The sequence below is a fragment of the Diorhabda carinulata genome, chromosome X (genome assembly GCF_026250575.1).
Source record: "Diorhabda carinulata isolate Delta chromosome X, icDioCari1.1, whole genome shotgun sequence".
Lineage (NCBI taxonomy): Eukaryota > Metazoa > Arthropoda > Insecta > Coleoptera > Chrysomelidae > Diorhabda > Diorhabda carinulata.
In genome coordinates, this window is record NC_079472.1 from 21,553,260 (window position 1) to 21,577,330 (window position 24,071).

At 33.1% G+C, this 24,071-nt stretch overlaps 2 protein-coding genes across 3 annotated transcripts in view; one reads left to right on the forward strand and one right to left on the reverse strand.

Annotated features, from left to right (window-relative positions):
• Nucleotides 1-1,079: 1,079 nt before the first annotated feature.
• LOC130900967 (NAD(P) transhydrogenase, mitochondrial-like) lies at nucleotides 1,080-15,699 on the forward strand. The gene is made up of 18 exons (XM_057811998.1): nucleotides 1,080-1,194; nucleotides 3,435-3,675; nucleotides 4,808-4,962; nucleotides 6,133-6,273; nucleotides 7,092-7,214; nucleotides 7,746-7,933; nucleotides 8,591-8,746; nucleotides 8,852-9,056; nucleotides 10,263-10,469; nucleotides 11,058-11,284; nucleotides 11,365-11,453; nucleotides 11,696-11,894; nucleotides 12,366-12,532; nucleotides 13,492-13,629; nucleotides 13,682-13,902; nucleotides 14,445-14,596; nucleotides 14,957-15,215; nucleotides 15,286-15,699. The coding sequence occupies exons 2-18, from the start codon at nucleotides 3,479-3,481 to the stop codon at nucleotides 15,642-15,644; spliced, it is 3,183 nt and encodes a 1,060-aa protein (XP_057667981.1). The 5' UTR covers nucleotides 1,080-1,194; nucleotides 3,435-3,478; the 3' UTR covers nucleotides 15,645-15,699.
• Nucleotides 15,683-24,071, reverse strand: part of LOC130900966 (probable multidrug resistance-associated protein lethal(2)03659) — a 36,929-nt gene continuing 28,540 nt past the window's right edge. The window contains exons 14-21 of one of the 2 annotated variants that reach the window (XM_057811996.1): nucleotides 22,610-22,840; nucleotides 21,064-21,227; nucleotides 20,873-21,007; nucleotides 19,672-19,827; nucleotides 19,495-19,618; nucleotides 18,631-18,869; nucleotides 18,408-18,545; nucleotides 15,683-15,828 (exon numbers count right to left, since the gene is read on the reverse strand). In XM_057811996.1, coding sequence (XP_057667979.1) covers nucleotides 15,727-15,828; nucleotides 18,408-18,545; nucleotides 18,631-18,869; nucleotides 19,495-19,618; nucleotides 19,672-19,827; nucleotides 20,873-21,007; nucleotides 21,064-21,227; nucleotides 22,610-22,840 — 1,289 coding nt within the window. In that variant the 3' untranslated portion in view covers nucleotides 15,683-15,726. The remainder of the gene's footprint in view (nucleotides 15,829-18,407; nucleotides 18,546-18,630; nucleotides 18,870-19,494; nucleotides 19,619-19,671; nucleotides 19,828-20,872; nucleotides 21,008-21,063; nucleotides 21,228-22,609; nucleotides 22,841-24,071) is intronic. The other variant, XM_057811997.1, reaches the window with a different exon arrangement.

The following is a 24,071-nucleotide window of genomic DNA, read 5'->3' on the forward strand; positions in this document are numbered from 1 at the left end:
GAAATATGGTGAATTACGCTGTAGTGAACTGTATTCATAGGACAGATAAATACCTTTTCAGACTAAAAAATGAGTAGTAGGGCGCGTGAAATGTCTATTGAGTACGTTCAGGATAAGGAAATGGCAAACGGTGGCATAAATAATATGGTATCTTTGAACAGGCCAAGGCCCATATGAGTGGCTGTAGCGTCTGTGAAGTGGAGTAACTCAAAATTTAGATTAAAAGAACTAATAATTATTAACAGAAGATGATATGAGACCCTGAATTTATTAGTTTGATATCTGAAAAAAATCTCAATTACTTCTAGGGACGCAAGACATGAATTTCAGCAGGGAAATTGAAATCAAGTGGAACAAGAAGAAAAACTACTGAGTTATATATTGTTTCATCGAATGGAAATATATAGGGACACGCATAAAATGATTTAGGAGCATTGAAAGCAATTAAAGTGAGAAGAAAAGTTATTAGGACATTAAGAAAAAATGTGATAACAGTTAAATGTTGATTCCAGACGAACAAGAGGAATTACTTGCATAGTACTATCACACGTTCCCCTGGCAGCACTTTCACACGAGGAGGAAATATAAGGCTAGAGGTGAAGAAATTATGAGCTTCTAAACTCTTGTAATTCTTCGTAGCTACTTTGGTCGTGCGGAAAACTAGATACTGAGATACTGTCTAATTCAGTCACGAGTCGCCACTGGTCCTTATCTTCCTACCGCAGCTCAAACGGGTCACAATGACACTCCTGAACTTTCTTCTGATAGCACTCATGGTTATGATGAGTCATTTTCTTACTATCTCCCCTCAAAAATGCCATACTTCATCAAACAATAGTCACTAGCAATGCTCCGGTCTGTCCTCTCCTCGAAACGCATCAACAATATGGCCGACGCCTTGTTATATGACTGCTCACAGGATGACACTCGCGTCGCGTTACCCTGCCGAAGGTTCGTGCACCCCAAGGATTAGCTGTTTTCTTAGATTGCGTAATATATTAATTTTTTTCCCTAAACTACCTTATCTCAGTTGTCAAATCATGCTGTCGATGGGTAAATGGACAAACTGTATATTTATTTGATATCAACTAAAATGTCATTGTCATTTTTATTATGATAAACAGACAACAATTTTTTAATTTAGTTATATTCAAATCTAATTAATTAATAACAAAGTGTTTAAAAATATTGCAAGTAAGTTAAAAAAATGTTTTAATATGTTATTTAAAAAAAATCTATTCATGTAAATATCTTTCATTATACTACAATTTCCAAATGACAAACCACTACTCCATATAATACTCTTATTAAAAAAACAATTAATATCTTTCAAATATAATTATAAATCAATTTGATTTCATAATATGAAACGTAGATACAAGAATGTAATGTTGCAAAAATGGCATCAATTTGAAGTGGTAGACTTTTTACTAGTAGAGCGCACTTTTCAGAATTTCTCGCGGAAAGTAGTTGTGTTCGGAAGCGCTGATTTTTCTATTTAAAACTGATTATTAGAAAAAGAAAATAAAGATTAAAAAAAAAGCAATGAACCGTTGGTGCACTCTCAAAAACTTGCACAGCCAGTGGTAGAAAAGAAAACTATAATCTGTGTGCAGTGATGGATTTACGCCTAGGCCCGTGAGGCATAGGCGTAGGGTGGCACAATTTGAAAGGCGGCAAAATTTTTGAAACGCCATAATTTTAGAGACGAAAAAAAGTCTAGACAATCCATTTCAAAAATTGGTTAAGGTTAGTTTTTATGAAAAATTTTCTATGGAATTTACACAGAACAAACAGCTAATTCGACTCAAGAGATTAAATGTTGAATCAAGACATTTTTCTTGGTTCGAGTAAGTTATTTTTATTAATATTAAGTCTTTGGAAAGCACACCAGCTTTTTTGTCTATCTGCTGTGCGTAAGGGGGGTTGGTTAGTTGTGGTCTATTTACTTATTTACTTTGTTGCCTTCCAAAGTGAATAATAGCTTGTATGTGTAGCCGACAGATTTTTCAGGTAGGTAGTTTTGTATTTCTTTATTATTGTAGTTCTCAATAGATTTTGGAGTACTACCGTTGCCTGATTGAATTTAGTTTTATCAACTGGGAATCTACCATATTATTCTGAGTTTACGTTTATACGCTAGCTCAACCCAGAAGTGCTATGAAAACTCTTTATTTATTAAAAGCTAATCTCAATAGGAGGACATACATATAGTCCGAGAGCCGGCTGTATAAAAGTCCTATGGATCAGATACAATCATTTTTGGGGATGAGCAATAAAGCCAAAGGTCTAGAGGTCACATCCCTGAAGTTGCTTGATTTTGCCCGCATCCATAATTATGACGTCATTTCCGGTTTTTATTTTAGGTGTAATTGTAATTTATGAAATACACGTCAAACGAAAGTTTCTGATAAGTTGAAAAGAAATGTCAAACGTCGACAAGCTCTATTTATTCGCTACCCTGAGTCGACTACCATTAAAAATATATTTTTTTTCTAATTTGTCTTAAACTTTCTGAAACTAGAACCTCTCAAATGACTGAAATAAATTGGTCGACACCTTTTATTTACCCAGATCTGACTGTCGACTTAGTTAGAAGAATTAAAGAGCTTAAACATTTCAACTCTATGCACATTTAATTATCTGCATATTTTTTTCAAATACATTAATAATTTTTTTCCAATTAATTCTTTGACTCTAACATTACTAAAAAAAATTGGTCGACACCTTTTATTATTTACCTACATCTGAACGACTTTTTTCAACTCCAAATCCCTTTTGGAAAAACAATTCTAAAGGTTGGTACAAATTTTTACTTGAACCAAATATTTTGCAACTAAAATTGGACTCGACATTACAAATAATAAAATTACCAATCATTCCAACCGTGCTAATACAGTTTCCTAGTTAGCCAAAGCAGGAATAAGTGATCAACAACTTATAAAGATAACTGGACACTCATCATCATCTTCTATCAAACCCTACTTCAAAATTGATCCTGAACATCACGAAAATGTTACTTCCTTACGAGCCTCGAGTGAGAAAAATCAAAATGAATATTCTACATGTGTGAATACCAGAGAATAAAATTTTAAAATTTGAAATCAGTACACCTAACCAATTTATAACAATTGAGTATTTAGTAACTGTTCATTTGAATAATTTAATTGTATCAATATAGATAATTATTGTTGTTCTTCAGTCATATCTACGGTCGTTAATTTATCTTGCCAAAAACATCGAAGCTTCTTTTTTAAGGATAAATTTCTTTTTAACTAAAAATTGTTCCTTTAGTAATTTTGCTCGAAAAACTGACCCTTGACAAAATCACTCGACCTTCTGTTTCGCGATATTTATAACATACTTACCATGTGATAGATTTTATACTATATTTTGGCATATAATAATAATCCAACGATTATTTTGGAATACAGGCAAATTCCAATGGTGGATTCAGAAAGAAAAAATAGTGTGAATCATGATCTGTTGGTTTAGGTTAGCTAGAGCCCCTATAAACGGAATTAAAAAACTTCCTGGAAATCACAATTTCTCTACTACTAGAATTCTTTTTGAAAAATCCAATGAAGTAAAGCCTCCGAAAAAGCCGGTACAGGGAATTCCTTACACCAATTTGACAATTGGAGTACCTAAGGAAATTACCAGAAACCAAAAAAGGTGAGAATATTATTCGACGAAAAGTTAAAAACAAAGTATTAGGTATTGATAAATTCCTCTATACTCTAAAATAAATTCATTGTATAAATTTTGCGATGTGAGATTTTTAATGAATGTTCCTAATTTGTCCATTCTCTCTTATTTATTCCATTAGGGATCTTATTTCAAATATCTGGATATGGTGATATTGAGACAGAGGTAAGGCTGCACACAATAAAAGCAGCAAGAGCAGCTGGATGTCTGAACGACACTATATTGAAAAACAAATACATAAGTATTGAGGCCAAGTCAAGAACCTACAAAACTGTAATCAGACCCATAATGACGAACACAGAAGAAACTCGGCCTAATACAGCAAAAACAAAAAGGCTCCTGGAAACGAGCGAAATGAAAGTCCTACGAAAAATTACTGGAAAAACGCTCCTAGAGAGGGATCGTAGCGACGACATAAAGCAAAAATGCAAAGTGAAAAATATTAACGAATGGGTACTGAGTAGAAAGCACGCACACATAAGTAGAATGAGTGAGGAAACAATAGTAAGGATAGCACGAGACAACTCACCACTGGGAAAAAGAAGTATGGGAAGGCCACGAAAAGGTTGGAGTGATAATCTTCCATCAATTGAGGCAATAGGCATTCTGCGAAGAATGAACAGGCAATCTGCAGAAATGGAGTAGGAAGAAGAAGAAGAAGGAACTTGATATTTGATCAATTTATGTGCCATCTTCTTTTACCAGATTCAGCTGCCATTATTTTTATGTAATTCTGTTATCTTTCATTTACATTAGTTTATTCGTTATTTCTTTATTATTTATTACAGGTTCCTCTGTTATTTTTCTAATATCGTTCATTTTACTTCTACATTTCAATATTTTATTCTAACTATTTCAACGATATTTACAATATCTTAAATAACTAGCTTCTCTCTCACCGATTTATCTCTATTTCTCCACTTGCTGTGGTTGTTCATTATAACTTGGGTTTTGTTTATGTTCAGAATTTCGTGTTCATTATTTCTGAACTTACTCTTTTTTTTGAAAATTTACGAAAAATGTAGGCGCAGACTACTCATTTGTATGGTTCCTAATTTTTTTACTTTGTTTTTTCATAAAATACATTTTTTGCCTTTAGAGTATCCATAGTTCCATCTGTAGCTCAAACATTAATAAAGAAAGGTTTTAAAGTTAATGTAGAAAAAGATGCTGGTGCTTTGGCGCATTTTTTAAACAAAGATTATGAACAAGCGGGAGCAACTATAACAGACCTTAATACTGTATTTAATTCAGGTAAGAAACAACAAAATTGTCAATGATATACTATTTTATGTAACTTCTCCATGAATTCTTAATGTTCAACAAATCTAGAAGGGTGGAATTCTGCTTTTTGATGAAGCTAGAATTTTCTCAATCTCAACCGATTTCAGAGGCAGGTATCATAATTTGAAGATATTGTCCGTACCATGACCTAATATAATGGTCCATGGAACCTCACACTATAAACAGGGACTTTGACAATTGATAGTGATAATATTTTCAAAGTTACATCTGTCAAATTGGCTGTCATTTTGCCAAATCATCATGGACTAATAGTGTATTCAACAACACGTGCTATAGTCCTACTGAGAGAATTAGATATTGTAAATCATGAACCAATATCTGTACAGACGGGATATCACAGTCAATGGCGAGCACTACATGTGGTTTTAACAGGATTACGCTTTGACATACTGCGCGAGTAATTTGAATGTCATCTCTCGTGGAGATGATATGAAATAGTTTTTGAGATTTGGCAATCTCTTCTAAGGGTTTTTTAAGCCGCAGATATATAAATATAAGCCACAAATTTTACGGTCCTCGAAGCCAATGTAACACATGCCATAAGTCAAATTCTTGCAAAATTAGAGAAGACAAACAAATAGACCTACACACTTTATTTAAGTTAAATTTAATGTATTTTAGTAACTTCTCTATTTCTTTTTGTGTTATATTGTAGTCCGATAGAATCGTTACATCTATCAATAGGCATTGTCTTCTTTTCTTATATTTTATTATTAGGTTTGGTTTGTTTGCTAGTACCTTTCTGTGTGTCTGTACTTGTATGACCCATATTATTGTTTTTCTTTCTGCTCCGATTTTATTGTCTGTGTATTATTATTAAAAAAAATTCTTATTATTATTATTATATACTTTTAAAACTACTACTTACTGTGTTGTATGATCATCAGAATAGTTGAGGAATGTAGAACTTTATGTCATTATATTTAGTTAAGGATTAATTTTTAACCTTATAGAATTAATGGAAAATGAAGATGATTTGCAAATGTTAATTGAATAATTGATCAATTTAGAAAAGAATTATTATTTAATAAACAGTTGACTTATAGTTCAAAGTATTTTTCAATGACTTGGGAATTTTTCATTTTTAAATATTTTGTACTATTTTGAAGGACGTTTCAGATATCATTTTGAAAGTAAAACCACCAGAGCTTGATGAAGCCGACAAATTTAAACAAGAAGCTGTCCTTATTTCCTTTATATTTCCTGGTTTCAATCCAAAACTTGTCGATAAGTTGGCAGCCAAAAAACTCACTGTGTTTGGTAATATTCTAAATTAATTTCATTAATAGTAGAAATAAGTATGCAATTCATATTTTTAATATAATCCATATTTAGGTGAGCCATAAAGTCTTTGTACAAAAACGGGACAATCAGATTATTTTTTTGCGGTTGAGGTGTAAGGTACAGGAAAGAGCTCAAATGTGCCGGAAATTCCAACATTTATTTTGCATTTAAATTTCAAAGCCTTTAAAATATAAAAAAGTGTAAAATATTTTGTTTAATACTTGCCTAACCCAAAAACGAATAAAAATGTTTTATAGTTAAGCATGTTTATGCAAAATTAAATAGTTTGTTGTAACAACATGTATACCAGTAACAGTTTTCAATTATAGTTCATGAAACTTACATAATTTAAATTTTCTTATTACTGGCAAAAAACGGGAATTTTCGTAAACCGACAGGACAACCCCAAAAGATTAAAATAACGGGACTTTTCATAAACCGTTGGGACAACCCCAAAAGCTTGAAATAACGGGACTGTCCCGTTCAAAACAGGACTTTTCGTAAACCGACAGGACAATCCCAAAAGCCTAAATTAACGGGACTGTCCCGTTCAAAACGGGACTTTCCGTAAATCGATGAGGCAACCTCAAAAGCCTAAAATAACGGGACTGTCCCGTTCAAAACGGGACGTATAGCCAGCCTAGCCATATTAACATTCAGTTCTACTCAAATAATTAAAATGGTAGTATAAAATTATAGAAAAAGAACTAAAAATAGAACTTTCTATATATGAGAGCTTCAAATATAATTTTCACCGATCAAAGCTTTCTTTACAACAGTGTCACCTCTTTCAGCTATGGATTGCATTCCACGAATATCAAGAGCTCAAGTTTTTGATGCATTAAGTTCAATGGCTAACGTAAAAGGATATAGGGCAGTGATTGAAGCTGCAAATTACTTTCCTAGATTTTTTCCAGGTAAGCATACAATATAACGTCTTCAATGAAATGAAATAGTTGAATAGCTAAAGCGTTGACAGGCAAGCCCTTCATGAGACCCGAACCCTTCTGTGGTATCAGCTACACAGCACTTTAAAAAGCACTGGAAAAATAAGTAGATAGAAGCAAAACCCTTTATTGGGACAATATACAAGTCTGAGACAGGCGAAGGCTCTTCTGGGAGATTATAACCACAGTAGATCTGCTGAATGTATCAACCTAAGTAGTGAAACACTAAGGAATTCCCAGAGTACTAGACCTGGGAGCATATGAAATGTAAGACGAAGATCTCTGGCAATTAAGGTCATCACACATTCTAGACTTCTTAAAAGGAGTAGGATTGATTGATCAGTTGTAAACATTGGGTTCTCCAGTATCGCAGCAAGAAAGGAGGGGGACACAATAGATCCTTTGGGTCGCGTATATTTGGTCTCGTATACGAGATCCCAAATCCATACATACAACTTTTTCAATATATCTTGATATGGAAGCACCTAATTGCTATTTCAGGTCAGATAACAGCTGCGGGAAAAGTTCCTCCAGCAAAAGTTCTAGTGATAGGAGGTGGTGTAGCGGGGTTAGCAGCTTGTGGTATGGCTAAAAATATGGGTGCTATTGTCAGAGCATTTGACTCCAGATCAGCAGTGAAAGAACAAGTGGAATCTATGGGAGCAGAATTTTTAACCATCACTATAAAGGTAAGAATAATACTTACATACCTACCTTTATTTTTTAAAACAAGTGAACTTTGGTGTCTGTTGAATGAATTGTAGCAAATAGTTTGTTTCTGTTTTTTTCTATGGGCACGACCAACGACAATGTTTTGCGATTGGTAAAGTTGTTATTGTTCTTTTTAATATTTTTTTTTGCAAAACAACGTTTTAATACAAAGGCGTTAACTAAAACAATTTATCGAATATATTCGCATTATTTACTCACCAGTTTTTGCTTGATAACTAGTAAATTAACAGACTGCTAGTAATATTTACGGAGAAGTATTCTAGGACCGTGTGTCTATAGTTCCGCTACTCAATTATAGATGGCTTCTATTGGAATACAGTCGCTTGATAGAGAAAGTGTAGCCACATTAGAGTTGCCGCCATCCTTAACCCAAACTACGACATAAAATAAATTATCCTCCAATTTTTTTAATTAAAAATACTATTGAATCCATGAAATGTTTTTCATTAAGTATTTGACAATGTAAATTACGATTTTGTAAACGATATTAAGAAAAGAACAAATTTTTATGTGTCTCTGTCTCTATTTTTTATATGATGATTTAATGAATATGGCTATCGACTATTTATAATTCTAGGAGATATGGACAATTTTTTTTTCTTTACGAATTTTAGGAAGAAGGTGCTGTTGCTGGAGGTTACAGTAAGGAAATGTCACAAGAATTTTTAGATGCCGAACGAGCTCTATTTTCGAAACAATGTAAAGAAGTTGATATTATTATTTCAACTGCGGCGGTACCCGGGAAGAAAGCACCAATACTTATTTTGAAAGTAAGTTTTTGGAAAGTACCCATAAAGAAGATTCCAATAAACAGATTTCGTGCTCCAAATCTATTTCGTACAAAATATTGATTGATTGATCTCATTGATTCCTAGGAACACATAAAGTCCATGAAACCTGGTAGTGTAGTAGTTGACTTAGCTTCAATTTATGGAGGAAATATAGAAACGACTAAGCTTGGGGAAACTTATACCTATCATGGAGTAGTTCACGTTGATGCAAGTGATTTCCTAAGCAAACTTCCGTCACAAAGCTCGACACTTTATGCCAACAATATTTCAAAATTTCTCTTAACCATTGGTAAAGTATGAATAATATTTCATAAAAATTATCGTATTAAAAATAACCTCAACGTTTTTGACTCCTTGATAAAACCACGTTATATTATTGGTAAATTTCAGAATTTAAAAATTAATATGTGAAGACTAATTTCTTCTTATTCTTTGGGTGCCCTCTTCTAACGAAGGTTGGCGATAACCCGTTATCTAATTTTGGAGGACAGTCAAGATTTTTTTCCACTTCTCGCGGTTCTCGTGGTTCGCTGATTTTATTTACTTTTATTTACTACTTAATGTTGTAGAGTCGTCAATGAGAATCCAAATCTTTCCATTTGTTTTAATAATTTAATCCGAATATGGTCGGTCGTGTTTGGCTAAATAATAAGCAGTTCTAAATACTAAAGACGTGCTCTTAATAGTCGCCTTATTTAAATTGTCTATTACATTTTCTATTGGCTGATGCTGTTTGCTGTTTCTGAATTTTCTGAATTAATATACGCTGTTGTTTTCTAAAATTTTTTTTCTTAATGACGTTAACTGCGATTTTTTATCTTTACCGTAGTGAGAAACGGATGTGGAACTCCATTCCTTTGAAATATTTACACCACGGGTTTTAGATACCCCTAAGTGTTGTATTTTGTTTAAATAGAGCAACCTAATTTTCCGGATTCGGAAAGTAACCAAAGAAACTGTCTAATCTGTTCTAACCACATTTTCGTCTCCACGAGACTTATCGTTATCATTATAAGTACTTGTTGACGTTGACAGATTCCAGTTGATCAGCGTTGAAGTTGGTGTTGGATACTTGACTCAATTTTGTAAATTCCTGGGTCATTGATTCATCTTCGATACTAGTTTTTAGTTTCTTTTTAGAAAAATCGGTGATGCTACTGTTTTTTCTTTTTTCACTCATGTTGAAATTACTAATAAAATAAATACTATTATTTAATAGGAAAAAAAACGGACATTTTTTTATTAATAATGAAAATGAAATATACTTACAGTTTATTGGATTAAAAATTATAGAAAAATGCAGCTACTACATACATATATGTAGCGCGCACGTAATAGTTTTGTATGGCACTTTATATAAATGTGCTGTCGCAAAGATGGTTTGACACTGATTAAAAAAATTCTTACACTAAATACTACTGCCTACTTATCTTTGATTAATAAAAAGTCCCATTTTTATACAGTAGGACAAAAAAATCAATGACCTAATTTTCAGGTGAACAGAACCACTTTTTCATTAACTTAGATGATGAGATCCAACGTGGTAGTATAATTTTAGATAAAGGAAAACTAATGTGGCCTCCGCCAGAAATCATACCTGTTTCTGTTCCCCCTAAAAAGGACCATCACGCTCAGTCAGTAAAACCAGTTGAAATATCACCATTCCAAGCTGATGTTAATAAAGCGTTATCACTCTCTGCAGGTAAAATATCTTGATCATTACGCTATTGTACGAAGATATATTGTTATCATCATTTAGGAGGGCCCGTTTTTTTTAACCTCCGATCGCTCCGTGCAGTCTCTACGCAGGCAGAAGAAAGCGAGTATGCGATGTAAGCTTTCGCACTACACACTCCGCCATTGTGACATTCAGGCGTCAGTCGGCGTTGTGTTACAGCCACGTAAACATGTTATTGATGCTCTCGCTAAGTATGAATTGCAAAGTGTCTTCCTCAGGCTGAAGGCTATAGTGTTACAGAAATCCATCGGAGAATGAGTCGTGTGTATGTGAGTAATGGTGTTGTGCGTGAATGGTGTCGAAAGTTTCGAATGATGATGGGGGCCAAGGACACAAATCTGTTGTTTCAGATGAGTTGGTGGAACGAGTTGACAGAATTTTTTAAGAAAATTGCAGATTCACCATTACTGCTTTGTCTACAGAATTTCCAGAAGTTTCAAGTTTTTGTTTTGTATTCTACTTGAATTCATCGGCGGCAACTTTCTTTGAACAGTGTATTGAAAAGCTTGTCAAAAGATATGACAAATGTCTCAATATCTTCGGTGTTTTTAGCAATTTTGGCTTTATTGGGTATTGGAATTGTCTCTCCGAATACTGAATTAACAACAATGGTAACAATATTTTCACTTGCTGGGATCGTTGGATACCATACAGTTTGGGGGGTTACCCCGGCTCTTCATTCACCTTTGATGTCAGTAACAAATGCAATTTCTGGTATAACTGCCGTTGGTGGATTACTTTTGATGAACGGTGGATATTTTCCCACAAATTCTGTACAGGTAACATCATAGTTAAAAAATATGTGAAGATATTATTAATATGCAAGATCCAGAAAATGCAATAATTTCTTTTCTTATAGAATCTAGCCGCGGCAGCGGCGTTTATATCGTTTATCAACGTTTTTGGAGGTTTTTTAGTAACCAAACGTATGTTAGGCATGTTTAGAAGGTAATTTTGAAAAAGAATTCTTTTATAAGTAATTTTCAGTTGGAAAAAAAATATTCAGAATCCTTTTTTATCACTATTTGATTCATATATTGTATATTTTTTTGTAGATTCAGAAATTGGTTACAGTTTTTTGTTACCCTAACTTGGATGTTTATCTTTCTTCCACTGATGATAATCTTTACTATTTTTATGAATATTTTATTGGAAATTGATTATATCAACCTCAACCTTGATAATTTTAGACCCGGAGATCCCAAAGAATACAATTCATTATATCTCCTCCCTACAGCGGCTTTTCTTGGTGCCTACAGTTGGGCTGCTGTCAATGGTTTAGAACAAATTCATGACATTGCATATCTTGCAGCTTCTGTGTGTTGCGTTGGAGCATTGGCTGGATTAAGTTCTCAAACAACTTCACGAATTGGAAACAACCTTGGAATGGTATTATTTTTTTATTAAATTACGTAGATTCACAGTTTAATTTAACCATTTTGGGATAAAACAAAATGACAGAGACACATCAATTGGCTCTAGATTAACTAAGTTATCACTTTTGGAATCGTTGATACTATTCATATTGAGCACACAGTTTTTACCACTATATCAACAATAGTGTCTGTTCTAAAGTAAATATAACTGAAGATGATAATTGGTTACTGAAACGTGCGTTATATTTATGATTATTGATATAGTAAGAATAAATAGTGGGTTCAGTAAGATTCTCATTTGTATAGTATTTTTTGGAACTAATATGTGAAAAGATATGATTTTCCTTACCTCTTTAAAACGCAAGGAAAGATATTTTATATGTTTGATTATTGAACTAACATATCAGAAAATTGAAAATTACCTTTATCATTTATTTACCGTCATAGTTTTTATTTTCCAATAATAACTGTTACAACATTTTAGATAGGGGTTAGTGGTGGAATAGCAGCTACATTAGGTCAGATTAATCCAACGGCTGAAGTTTTAACTCAGATGGCAGCTTGTGGATTAGCAGGTGGTATTATAGGCTCAACAATTGCTAAAAAAATCCAGATTACAGATTTACCACAGCTGGTAGCGGGGTTTCATAGGTATGTTCGGTAATTTCTTCGTCTTTCTTTGTTTTGTCCCTTTGTAGGTGTTGGATAAGGTCTCTGGTCCCTCTTATACCTGTTCCTACAACTGTTTTCTCCTTTTGCCATCTTTCCAAATTCCTCTAAAGATTGAAGAGCTGCTACAACTAATGAGAGTTTGTATATATTCATTCTTCTTCTCTTCTCCTTCTACCTTTCAAAACCCTTTCAACTCCTTTTAATTTTTTTTCATTTGTCTCCAGTTCCTTTGTGACCTAACACCCCACTTCCCTATTCATATTGGATATAAAAACTAATCGATTATTTGCCTTTTGATTTTTAGAATAAATTTTGTTGTAGCTTAATCTGCTTCATTATTCTATATCTTTTAGTTGTTGGATTAGAGTACCGGTTCCTCTTGAGCTCAATTTTTGCACTATTATCTACCTTTTGTCACCTTCCTCAATTTCTATTTTTTTTCTATTTGTACCCAATCCTTATATGTAGTTTATGTGTTTCTTTACCTCTCACTTCGTTTTATCCCAGTAAATCTATCTTAAATCATTATTACATTATCATAACAATTGTTTTTTTTTATTTTTTCTCTTGTTGTTTTGTTACCTTTTCTATGTATTTGTTTTTTATTTTCTTAGGTGTTTCATTTCTGCTCATTTTATTTCATCTTCCCTTTCAATTACCTTATTCTCGTTGTGCTAGTTTCAGTTGGCACTGATATTCTTTCATTTACTATGTCGAAAATTTTTGCATCTATTTTCTTGTCCTATATTCGTTCTGATTCGTTTATTTTTTCTTATATTGCCTACCTTTATTCTCTATATTTAGGGACCAGATGAATTATCTTTGATTTTTCTGTCAATACCACACTATCGGCATTTAAAATTTTTGTGTATACCATGTTCTTAGATTCAAATGATGTAATGTCTTTATTAATAACCTATGATGGTTCTCTTTATTAGCTTAGTTGGTTTAGCAGCAGTTTTGACATGCGTGGCTACGTTCATCAATGATTTTCCTACGTTTGCCTCGGATCCAGCAGCAAATGTTGTCAAAACAGCACTATTTTTAGGAACTTTCATAGGAGGTGTAACTTTCAGGTAATATTCTCATTATTTCTCATTGATATTTGATTAAAAATAACATTTTCAGTGGTTCTTTAGTTGCTTATGGAAAACTGCAGGGAATCATTAGTTCAGCACCTCTTCTATTACCAGCTAGACATACCCTCAATGGTGCATTATTATTAACTAATATAGGAGCAGGGATTTATCTATTCATGGATCCTTCATTCGAAGGTGGCATAGCAGCACTTAATTCAACAGCTCTGTTGTCTTCTCTCATGGGCATCACGATGACTGCTGCAATAGGAGGTAAATATCAAATTCACTACATCGACACTTAGCGTTACTAGCTTTTGCTTCGCTTATTCATATCAGGCTCGAAAGACCAAATAATGTTAATGTAGTGATAAACAGTTTGTCGATTTGAATATCAACTGCGGATATTGCATCATATACTAAAATATAGAGACTTGTTTTTTTATTATAAACGTTTTTTTGGAAAATAATGATAATATGAAAATATGTGGAATACATACCGTAATTCAACACATCTTTTTGTATAACCATGAATAATTCGAAAATTTTTAAATGAATTTCAACGTTGTTCAAACCAATAGATTGAGCGAGTCAAAAGGAAAATTTTAATATATGATAAGCCGAGTTTTGATGGAATTTATACAGAGATTTAGCACATTCTTAAGAACCAAAGATCTATGCTACTTCTGCCGCTTTGCATAACGGTTAATAACTCGAAAAATATTGAACGGATTTCAACGATATTTAAACCAATCGATGGATTGATTCAAAAGGAAAATTTTGTGATTATTTATAATTTATTGGTTTTCTTTTAGGTGCTGATATGCCTGTAGTTATTACAATGTTGAATAGTTATTCAGGTTGGGCACTGTGCGCGGAAGGTTTTATGCTAAACAATACCCTAATGACCATTGTCGGTGCCCTAATAGGATCTTCTGGTGCTATATTGTCCTACATTATGTGTAAGGTAAATAACTGAAATTCATTTTAGTACACATAAATTTTCAATGACCATGAATTTTTTTTGCAGACAACTTTTAGGGGATCGTAAAATATGGCATACTCCTAATAATTCTATTACAATTAAAATACCCTCTTCAAATTTTATTTTTTCTGTTTTGCCATTTGTTTTTATTTACCCCAATGCTCAAAATGCTTCATAATTCATTCCCATTGGGTTTACTATTATAACTATAAATCAATTTATCGACCTAACTTGACTGTGTTGCCATATAGTGTGGAAATCTAGTAAAACCTGAAATTTGATTGACTCGGAAAACAAGACTATAATTTCTGATCGATTGATTTTCTAAGTACGTATTTACAGGCAATGAACAGGTCCTTGACGAACGTAATAATGGGAGGATTTGGAACACAAACAAAAGGAAGTTCAATGAAAATAACCGGAACCCATACTGAAATTAATATCGATCAGGCTGCAGAAGCAATTAGTAACGCTAGGAACATTATCATCGTACCTGGGTACGGACTATGCGTGGCTAAAGCTCAATATCCAATAGCCGATATGGTTTCTAAACTAAAAAAAGCGGGCAAGAAAGTTAGATTCGCAATTCATCCTGTTGCCGGTGAGAAATAATCATATTGATTCAGTCATACCGAGTATTATGTAAGAAACTTTTATTTATTAATTTTTAGGTAGGATGCCAGGGCAATTAAACGTCTTATTAGCAGAAGCGGGTGTACCGTACGACGACGTATTAGAAATGGATGAAATCAACGAGGATTTTCCCGATACCGACCTAGTTTTGGTCATCGGGGCGAACGATACAATCAACAGCGCAGCTTTAGAAGATCCGAATTCTCCTATTTCGGGTATGCCAGTGTTGGAAGTGTGGAAAGCCCAACATGTGATCATTATCAAGAGAAGTTTGGGCGTTGGGTATGCTGCAGTTGATAATCCGGTATTTTTTAAACCGAACACTAGTATGTTGCTAGGCGATGCTAAAAAAATGGTTGATGAGTTACTGATCAAAGTTGGCCGAGCTGAACTTTAAAGTGGATTTAAGTTTATACGTTTTTCAAATTCGATAAATAAATTTTATTTATGTATTTATTGTCGTTATTTTGAAATGTACATTAATCGTTGAAATAATCGATTGTTGAAACAACATCTAGCGCCTGACGTACTACATCATTCACGATATTCCTCATCTCAAATTGTTGCCTCATCTGGAAGTTCTAAAAAAAATTTGCGGTTTAATTAAAACAAATGGATGAAATAATAAGACGAGATGGAATGAAACAAAAAAGTTTATTTTTTTTCAATTAAGCGCACTAGTGAGGAGAAAACAAGAGTTTTTAAATAAATTGCAGAAACAATCATGGAAAGAATAGATCAAGAAAATTTCACAAGAAAAAACCTATTAGTATGAAAATGATTAGTTTAACAGTTGAAGAGCGGCATGGAAGAATTGTATTAAATATAAAAGGGAAGGAAAGTATTGAACAGATTTCAACGCCATTTAAACCGATCGATGGAGCGATTCAAAAGAAAAATTTTAATATATGATAAGTCGATTTTTCGTGGGTTAAATAGAAATTTAACACATCTTCAAAATCCAAGAACTATGCTGTATCTACCTTTTTATACAACCGTGAATAACTCGAAAACTATTCAACAGATTTCAACTCCATTTAAACCGATCGATGGAGCGATTCAAAGAAAAAATTTTGATATATGATAAGTCGAATTTTGGTGGGATATATACAGAAATTTAACACATTTTTAGAATCCAAGATCTATGCTGTATCTACCTTTTTATACAACCGTGAATAACTCGAAAACTATTGAACAGATTTCAACGCCATTTAAACCGATCGATGGAGCGATTCAAAAGGTAAATTTAACACAACCTAACACAACTTCAAAATTCAAGATCTATGCTGTATCTACCTTTTTATATAACCGTGAATAACTCGAAAACTATTAAACGGATTTTAACGCTGTTTAAACCAATCGATGGACCGATTATATACCAACAGATCAATATACACAAAAATAAAAACTGCTCGCTTCGCTGGGTCCGTGTAATTGAATAATAAGAAAGTAGAGGAATTGAGGTATGTTTGTTGGTTTTAAACCTGTACCAAGTGTATTAAAGGCGATTAAGTTAATTGCTTATACTCTTACGACATTAAGATTATAAAAGAAAGATGACGTGGAATTCCCAAAAGAAGTTATTTCGGAATTGAGTCAGGTATCGGTAAGTCAAGAGTTCAAGGATTATTGTGTTATTGGGAAAGCTGTTCGTGGACGGTCGAAGGAAAAAAATGCCGCGATTGAAGGCATATGTCGAGATCGCCACAGGTATATAAAACCATAAAAAACAAAGTCAAGAAAGAAATTGAAAGAAAAAAGAAAAAAGCATGAAATCAATATGGAGAAGAAAGAGCGAGTAGCTGTAAGGATTACAGATGCTTTTTAAAACAAAATCAGAGCAAGGGTTGTAAAAAAAATTAAATAAAAAGATTAGTAATTAAGGAAACAATAGAAAATAAACACAGAAGATATATTAGAGACATGGAAGGAATTTTTCGAGAAAAATTGAGTCACAAAGACAATAAAATGACAACAGGAAAAAAACTGGAGTTTGGAGGGGAATGATACAACGTTGGGAGAACATGAGAAAAATCACGAAGAAGAAATAGGGAGATGCAAACCAAAATAGGAGAAGTTAGTAGATGTGATAACACGGAAGCCAATGATAAATTTTTTAGGGAAAATAGGAAAGAGATACGAGAATTATAGAGACAAAGTTAAGTGGCATGAGAGTAGAATAGACAGTAGCTTTAAAATCTGCATTCGGTTCAAAAGCCTATTAATACTAGTCATGGATAGGATGATAAAAACCATCAAGATATAGTATGATAAGAACCATAAAGTGGAGACGATAATAGGCTAGGTACAGAAACTTACTACCTGAGAAATTAGACGCATTAATATATTCAGACGATATAGTAAACGTAGCAGATACATTTAAGAAAATGGAAGAAAAAGTATAAACAATAAACATCTAAGAATGTAATCAAATAACAAAAACTGCAAGGGGATGGTAGTAAACTAAAAACGGGAGCATGAAAAAAGGTAAAAAATAGTGATAGAAAAGTAACCACGTTTGAATACCTGAGTCATTTTCACATAAGATGCATAAAAAAGCTATTCAGATAAACTTTGCTTTGAATGAGACAATATAGATAAAAGAAAATTGAAAATAAAAACCCTAGTAATTTTAATGAATCGCAAGGGCATAAAGAATTCTAAAGAAAAATAATCATTTTACTTAATGAAGTGAAAACCAAAACTCCTAGTTCAGCTGGCAGGTACTGGAGTCAAAAATTGATAAAGACCAAAGAGGAAACGGATAGTAGAGGTGAAGGTAGCAATAAGAAAGATGGGACGAGGATGCACAAGACAAGACCAAATAGAGAAATTTAGAAAGGAAAATTGACCTAACCATATAAAGAAAATTCTAAAGCCTTGAGTATTCCTTCATATTACTAACTGTACTCCCATTTTTATATTTTTTCATCATGACAATATTTACATTCTAATCTTATGATACTCATATGAGCACTCAGCTAACAACGTGGCCAATTATTCAAAAGAGAACGGTTTTTCTCTCTCTCTCTCTCAAACTCATTTGAAAGCACTCCATAATTATATGGGACTTTTTAAGTTTGTCTCTTTATGAAAATGTCCTCTGAGATGATGTAACACTATATATTAATCTTTTATCTTCTATACATATTGTTATTACCTCTTTGGCAATTATTTTTAGTCTGTCTGAAATGCCAGGTCCAGTTTTCTTCACCATCTCCGCCAATAAACCATTATTTTGAATCAATACATGAGGATGATCGTATTCTATCATCCTACCACCGTCCATTACCAGAAGCTGAAAATTGTAAATCACTTCATACGTCAATATTATAAAAAATAATTTCTAGATAGAATAAAGAAAAATGCTTGATATATCTTACTTTATCGGAATCCATAACAGTGTTCAATCTATGAGCAATTGTTAATACTGTACAGTGAGCAAATTTTGTACGAATTGTCGTTTGAATAAATCTATCCGTTTGAGCATCCACATTAGCAGTAGCTTCGTCTAGTACCAGTATTCTGTTGTTTCTTAAAATTGCTCTAGCTAAACATACCATTTGTCTGGAGCCTACGCTAATATTTGTGCCCCCTTCAGTCATAATGTCATCAAGGCATTCTAAAATCAATTTTAATTTACAATTTCGAAAATTTGTTTTCTCTGTATTAGATATTGAATTTTCATTTGCATATCTGATTATTTTTTTGCTCAGACAAGAAGAATAGAAAAATACACAAGGTTCTTCAGCATCAATGCCAAATTATGGGAGTTCATCAGGGAAAAAACCAGAGCGAGAAGAATAACCAATATATTGGTCAGACTAGAAGTCACAACACTGATCCAGATACTAGAACAATAAACTTGACAAATTGGATTCGGAGTCAAATGAACTAGCACCCAGAAAAGAAGAGCAGAATCATCCACAAAGCTCTAATTTACTCTGAAAGAGTATCCAAACGAAGACGTAGCATTTTTAAAACAAAGTCAAGACGAAGAAGATGACAAGAGTCGGGATGATAACCTATGCTACACCTGGGAGTCATCCAGAACCAATGAGTACATCAAGTATCTGGAGAACGATCTGGTGAACTCATATTGATCAAACGTAAACTTCAGACGAAGCTCTACCTCGTCATGGTGCATGCATCTATAGAGTTGCAATACACTGCTAAGATTCATCGTAAGATGTTTTAAACCCAGAAGAACACCAGCCTGTACAATTATTTATGACATATATACATACCAATTCCACTCTGCATCGCGTTTTTAATTTCTACTGCTAACAACGATGCGAAAATCTGTTCATCGGTATATTCGTTAAAAGGATCCAGGTTATATCTAAGTGTGCCAGAAAATAATACGGGTTCCTAAAAAAATTTGAAAATAAGCTTGTTCTACTTCAACTTTCATTGCATCTCACTTGAGGTATGATTGATATCTTCTTTCTCAAATCATGTAAACCCATCACGCTGATATCAAGATTGTCAATTAGGATTAAACCATCGTAGTTTGTCAGCCTGAAAAGTGTATTGATAAGAGACGATTTTCCTGCTCCCGTCCTTCCCACGATTCCTATCTAAAACGAAATAAAAATTAATAGGAAAGTATGGTCGATATGTAAATTGCAATAAAAAGTGGAAAATCTCGTTAATGGACTATTGTAACGAGTCAACCTTACATGGCAGAAATTAACTACATTTTTTCTGTAAAGGGAAAAAGTTTGACATTTTACCCTCTCTCTTGACAGGTAACAAAATGTCACTTTTTATGAAATCTCAGTCGAAGTTTCTTATGTTGACTTTATATTTCTTCCTACCATCACAATTACCGATGATGTATTTGGTCGGAAATTCTCCTGTGTACATCATGCTTTGTTTCCTTAAGTTTCACAATTAATAACGTTCCCTAATCTTCAATATCATCTAATTTTACCAGGCATCCCTGAGGAGTTATAAGGTCTCATAATCAATAACTTTAAAATTGTTTCTTTATTTTCATTGACCATTTTGGAAATAAAGCACTATTCTCCTACCCTCTACGACCAAGTTGTTGGCTACGATATGTTGTTGATATTTATGTCATTTGGCCCCATAGAAGAGATTCCTTTCTGCTCCATCTAAATGGTGTACTTCCTTGTATTCAAATCATGATGGAGGTGGAAGTAAAATCATCTGCAATAGACAAGATTTGCAGAATCTTCAAACCCCATCAGAAACTCTCCCACCTAATCAGATCTGTCAAAGTTAAAATATGAAATTAACACCATGGAGTGTATGAAATTCCCTGCTCAGATTGCCTCCGTTCCTATATTGGCCAGAAAAATCGACGTATTTCCATCAGAGCAAGGCTTTTTTGTTTGTTTATGGCAACTTTGAGATTTTCAGGAGACGAAGATTCGAGAATGTGATGATAGTATATAAAATAGGTCTACATCAGTGAACAATTTGATGTCATTATGACATATCGGGGTAGTGACAAGTAAACTTGACAGTGTGTTTGAATAAATTAGGATTAGGGATTAGTTTACTAAATATTTTCAATAAAAAATACACTATTTATATTAAAAGAGAGCTAAAATCAAAATGGTTCATTTATAAAGGCGAAATATCAAAAAGACCAACCTTTTCTCTTGGCTTAACAAGTATATTCAAATTTTTTAAAACAGGCGGTTCGAATAAACTATATTTCATGGTAGTATCGACAAATTCAATTTTACCATATTTTGGCCAATTTGCAGGTGGTTTATTATCGGGAGTCTAAAAATAATAACAAAAATAAGTGAGTATAACATAACCTCTTAATAATATTGTACCGATTCCAATGGAGGTTCGTGCTGAATTTTAGTAAATTCAAGGACTCTTTCAACCGAAGTCATTTGATTCTCGAGTTCAGCAGATTGCCTCATTCCCCATTGCACCAGCCCGCTAAGACCTATACATTGAGTGATAGATAATCCTACACCACTACCATACTGATCTGAAATAGCAGGTTATAAACGACGTTTTTTTATTACAATATAAATGCTATTTATTTGGTAGAGTCGCGTGTAACTAATTTTCAAACCGTTTGTATTACAATTGTGGCCATGTTCGAGTTCAGATGACCAAAATTTTACAGTCGCAAAAGAAGGCGCACAGACTACGAATAGAGTGTCTAGCTCCTCTTTCACTTGCATAGGCGCATTGCAAGTTTTCCATTTTTAGAAAAATCTTCGAATCAACTCACTTATACGATTGTTGAACTAAGACTATGCGTTCATCATGATTGAAATGTTATTGAGAAGCTCTCAACGTATACGCAACGTAAATTAGTGTGTGATGTGGTGCAAGATTAAGAAAGAACGCTACGAAGCAAATAAACTTGTAGTAAAAGCTAATTAGAAGAAGTGGAGAAAGAAATTAGTATGGACTCGAGAAGAGATACGGAAAGATCTAGTAATTATTAATTGCGTTCATAGATTAGATTAGAAGATCTAGTGCATGAAAGTCGTTCCCTACTCCGAACCATTTATCAGTCATAGAACAACGACTTTGTCAAATAAGCTACTTGCCTAAGGGCCATGCGGTTTTCCTATTCCAGCTTTGAAAAGCCAAAAGGTGCCGTAGCTTTGTCTATGAACAGATGTTCCTTTGGTTGTATGCAGAAACGAAACAAAACGAAAAGAAGTGTCAGGAATTTCTTTGATGATCGTCAGATGGTAGTTAACTAGACAGTGTTCAGTGAGCATACCAGTAACTCTTATTAGCTCATCTTTGTTTAATGAAAAGGACCAGTTTATAGAATAAAAAATAAATCTCTTCGATTTTTCAGACCTGGAGCTTTACTCCATGTTTCTGATTTATTCTCGTTTTCCCACTTTGTGATCATGGCTTAATTGCTTTTTGGAAAATTTTTGAGAGATTATAATGCTTTGAAAGGAATTGTTCCGCCTTGCTCCAATGAGTTCAAAGGTGATTCCCATACTAGCTCCAACCAAATTTTATAAGAGTCAAGTGCTTGAATGACTCCTTTGCTATTTTTAGGTTAAATATATTTGCCCTCTTAGGGTAATAGCCTAAATAATACTTTATATCATGTTGTAAAAGTAATATTTGGGTCCACAACAATTTGTAAAACCCATGATGCATAATTCAACAATACATGACACAGTACTAAATATAAACTTTTCTCTTGACATTCTGTAATGATTCACAACAAAAATGCTCGACACAATCCAATGGCCATTTTTGTTTGAATTCAAATAAGTGGAATCGTTATTTTTCTTCTTCTCACTATTATAAAAACATCACAGAAAAAGAAATGAAGAGTAAAATGAAGAATAGTTATCATATTTAAGAGAAACATTGTACGTTACTTACCTGTATCAAATATAGCAAAGTTGTAGGTAACGTACATGATAAACGTTGTACAAATTAAATCTAGCCAAAGTCCAAAGGCTCTTGACGTGTATAAAAACATGAACCAAGCACTACTGTGTATATCTTGAAGATAATCGAATTCTTCGACTAAAATTTTTTCAGCGCCATTCGAACGAACAGTTGTCAAACCTTGTAAAGTCGCATTCAAATGTGCAAACACCGGACTTCGAGCTAAAAAATAAATAAACCTGTCGCCTAGATCCATCGCAAATAAACCGCATCATTATAACGAAGAAAGTTAGTGTAAGTCAGTGTCGGATCATAGAGTTAATTTTTTCTGGCGAATTGATCTCCAGAAATGGTGACATAAGTTGTCCTCCACGAAGCTCCGATTTAACACCTACGGACTTTTTCCTGTAAGGTTATGTCAAATCCAAAGTTTAAGCTAACAAACCGACGATTGAACGCAACGGTTTATATTTGGACGATGTTAGTTTTAAGAAATAAATTCCCAAGCAATGTATTCTAATACGTAATAAATCTTTTTTCATTAAATTCCTTACTTTTCTTAATTGTTTTTTTTTTAATGTTAATTTTCTTTGTATTTTGAAGATAGAGAAAGGAAGGTATGGGATATTGTTCAAGTGGGCCCAAACTGCTGATAGAAAGAGAAATAGCATCAGTATACTAATCTCTATCTCTTTTTCCTTTATCCTGATTGGATCGCTATCACGTCAAGTAGTGGTAACAACGAAGAAGGAGAACAATTAGTTTCGATTTTATTAGAGAGTAAAGAGAGATAGAGAGTTATTAACTTCTCCAATTCCAAACTGCTCCATTTCGATAATACTCTCTATCTTCAATATTAATTTTATGTCTCGGATTACCAACAAATCAATTTTAGTGAGAAATATTAATATTTTATTTATTGCATCTTAATGTTCTTGATTTTAGATCTCTTTTGTTTCAAAATTAGTTTTTTTAATAATTTTTGGAAGATAAAATTTGACGTTTCGATTTTTCTTTAAGAAGTTACCTAAAATTAATAACATTAAGATGCATTAATATATCAAAAGGACTAAGAAATAAGAAATTAAAAAAATTATTTTATTTAATTGAGAAGTTAAATGTAAACTACTAAAATAATACCAAAATATTCTATATATTTATCGAGTCACAGTTAAAATCAATCAATTATTCAGAGAAGACTATTTCGAAAGAAAATCTGACTCATATAACAAATTTTCACAACTTAATATATCTTTAAAACGATGTATTTATCATAAAGTTTGAATACCGGACATTTAAAAATAACGGTTTAACGTAAACATCTCGTGTATTAAATTTTTTGACATATTTCGTATGTATGGAAGCGAAGTTGCCAGATGTAAATATTTTAAGTGCCATTAGTAAGTTGGTAGACAATAAAAACAGCTGACCGTCTTCCATAACTTCAACCAAT

What these genes read in the sequence shown, in the direction of transcription:
- LOC130900967 (XM_057811998.1), top strand. Translation starts at nt 3,479, where the DNA reads ATGATCTGTTGGTTTAGGTTAGCTAGAGCCCCTATAAACGGAATTAAA. An exon ending in TTCCCACAAATTCTGTACAG is followed by an intron (nt 11,285 to 11,364) that starts GTAACATCATAG and finishes CTTTTCTTATAG; the next exon opens with AATCTAGCCGCGGCAGCGGC. An exon ending in ATAGGAGGTGTAACTTTCAG is followed by an intron (nt 13,630 to 13,681) that starts GTAATATTCTCA and finishes TAACATTTTCAG; the next exon opens with TGGTTCTTTAGTTGCTTATG.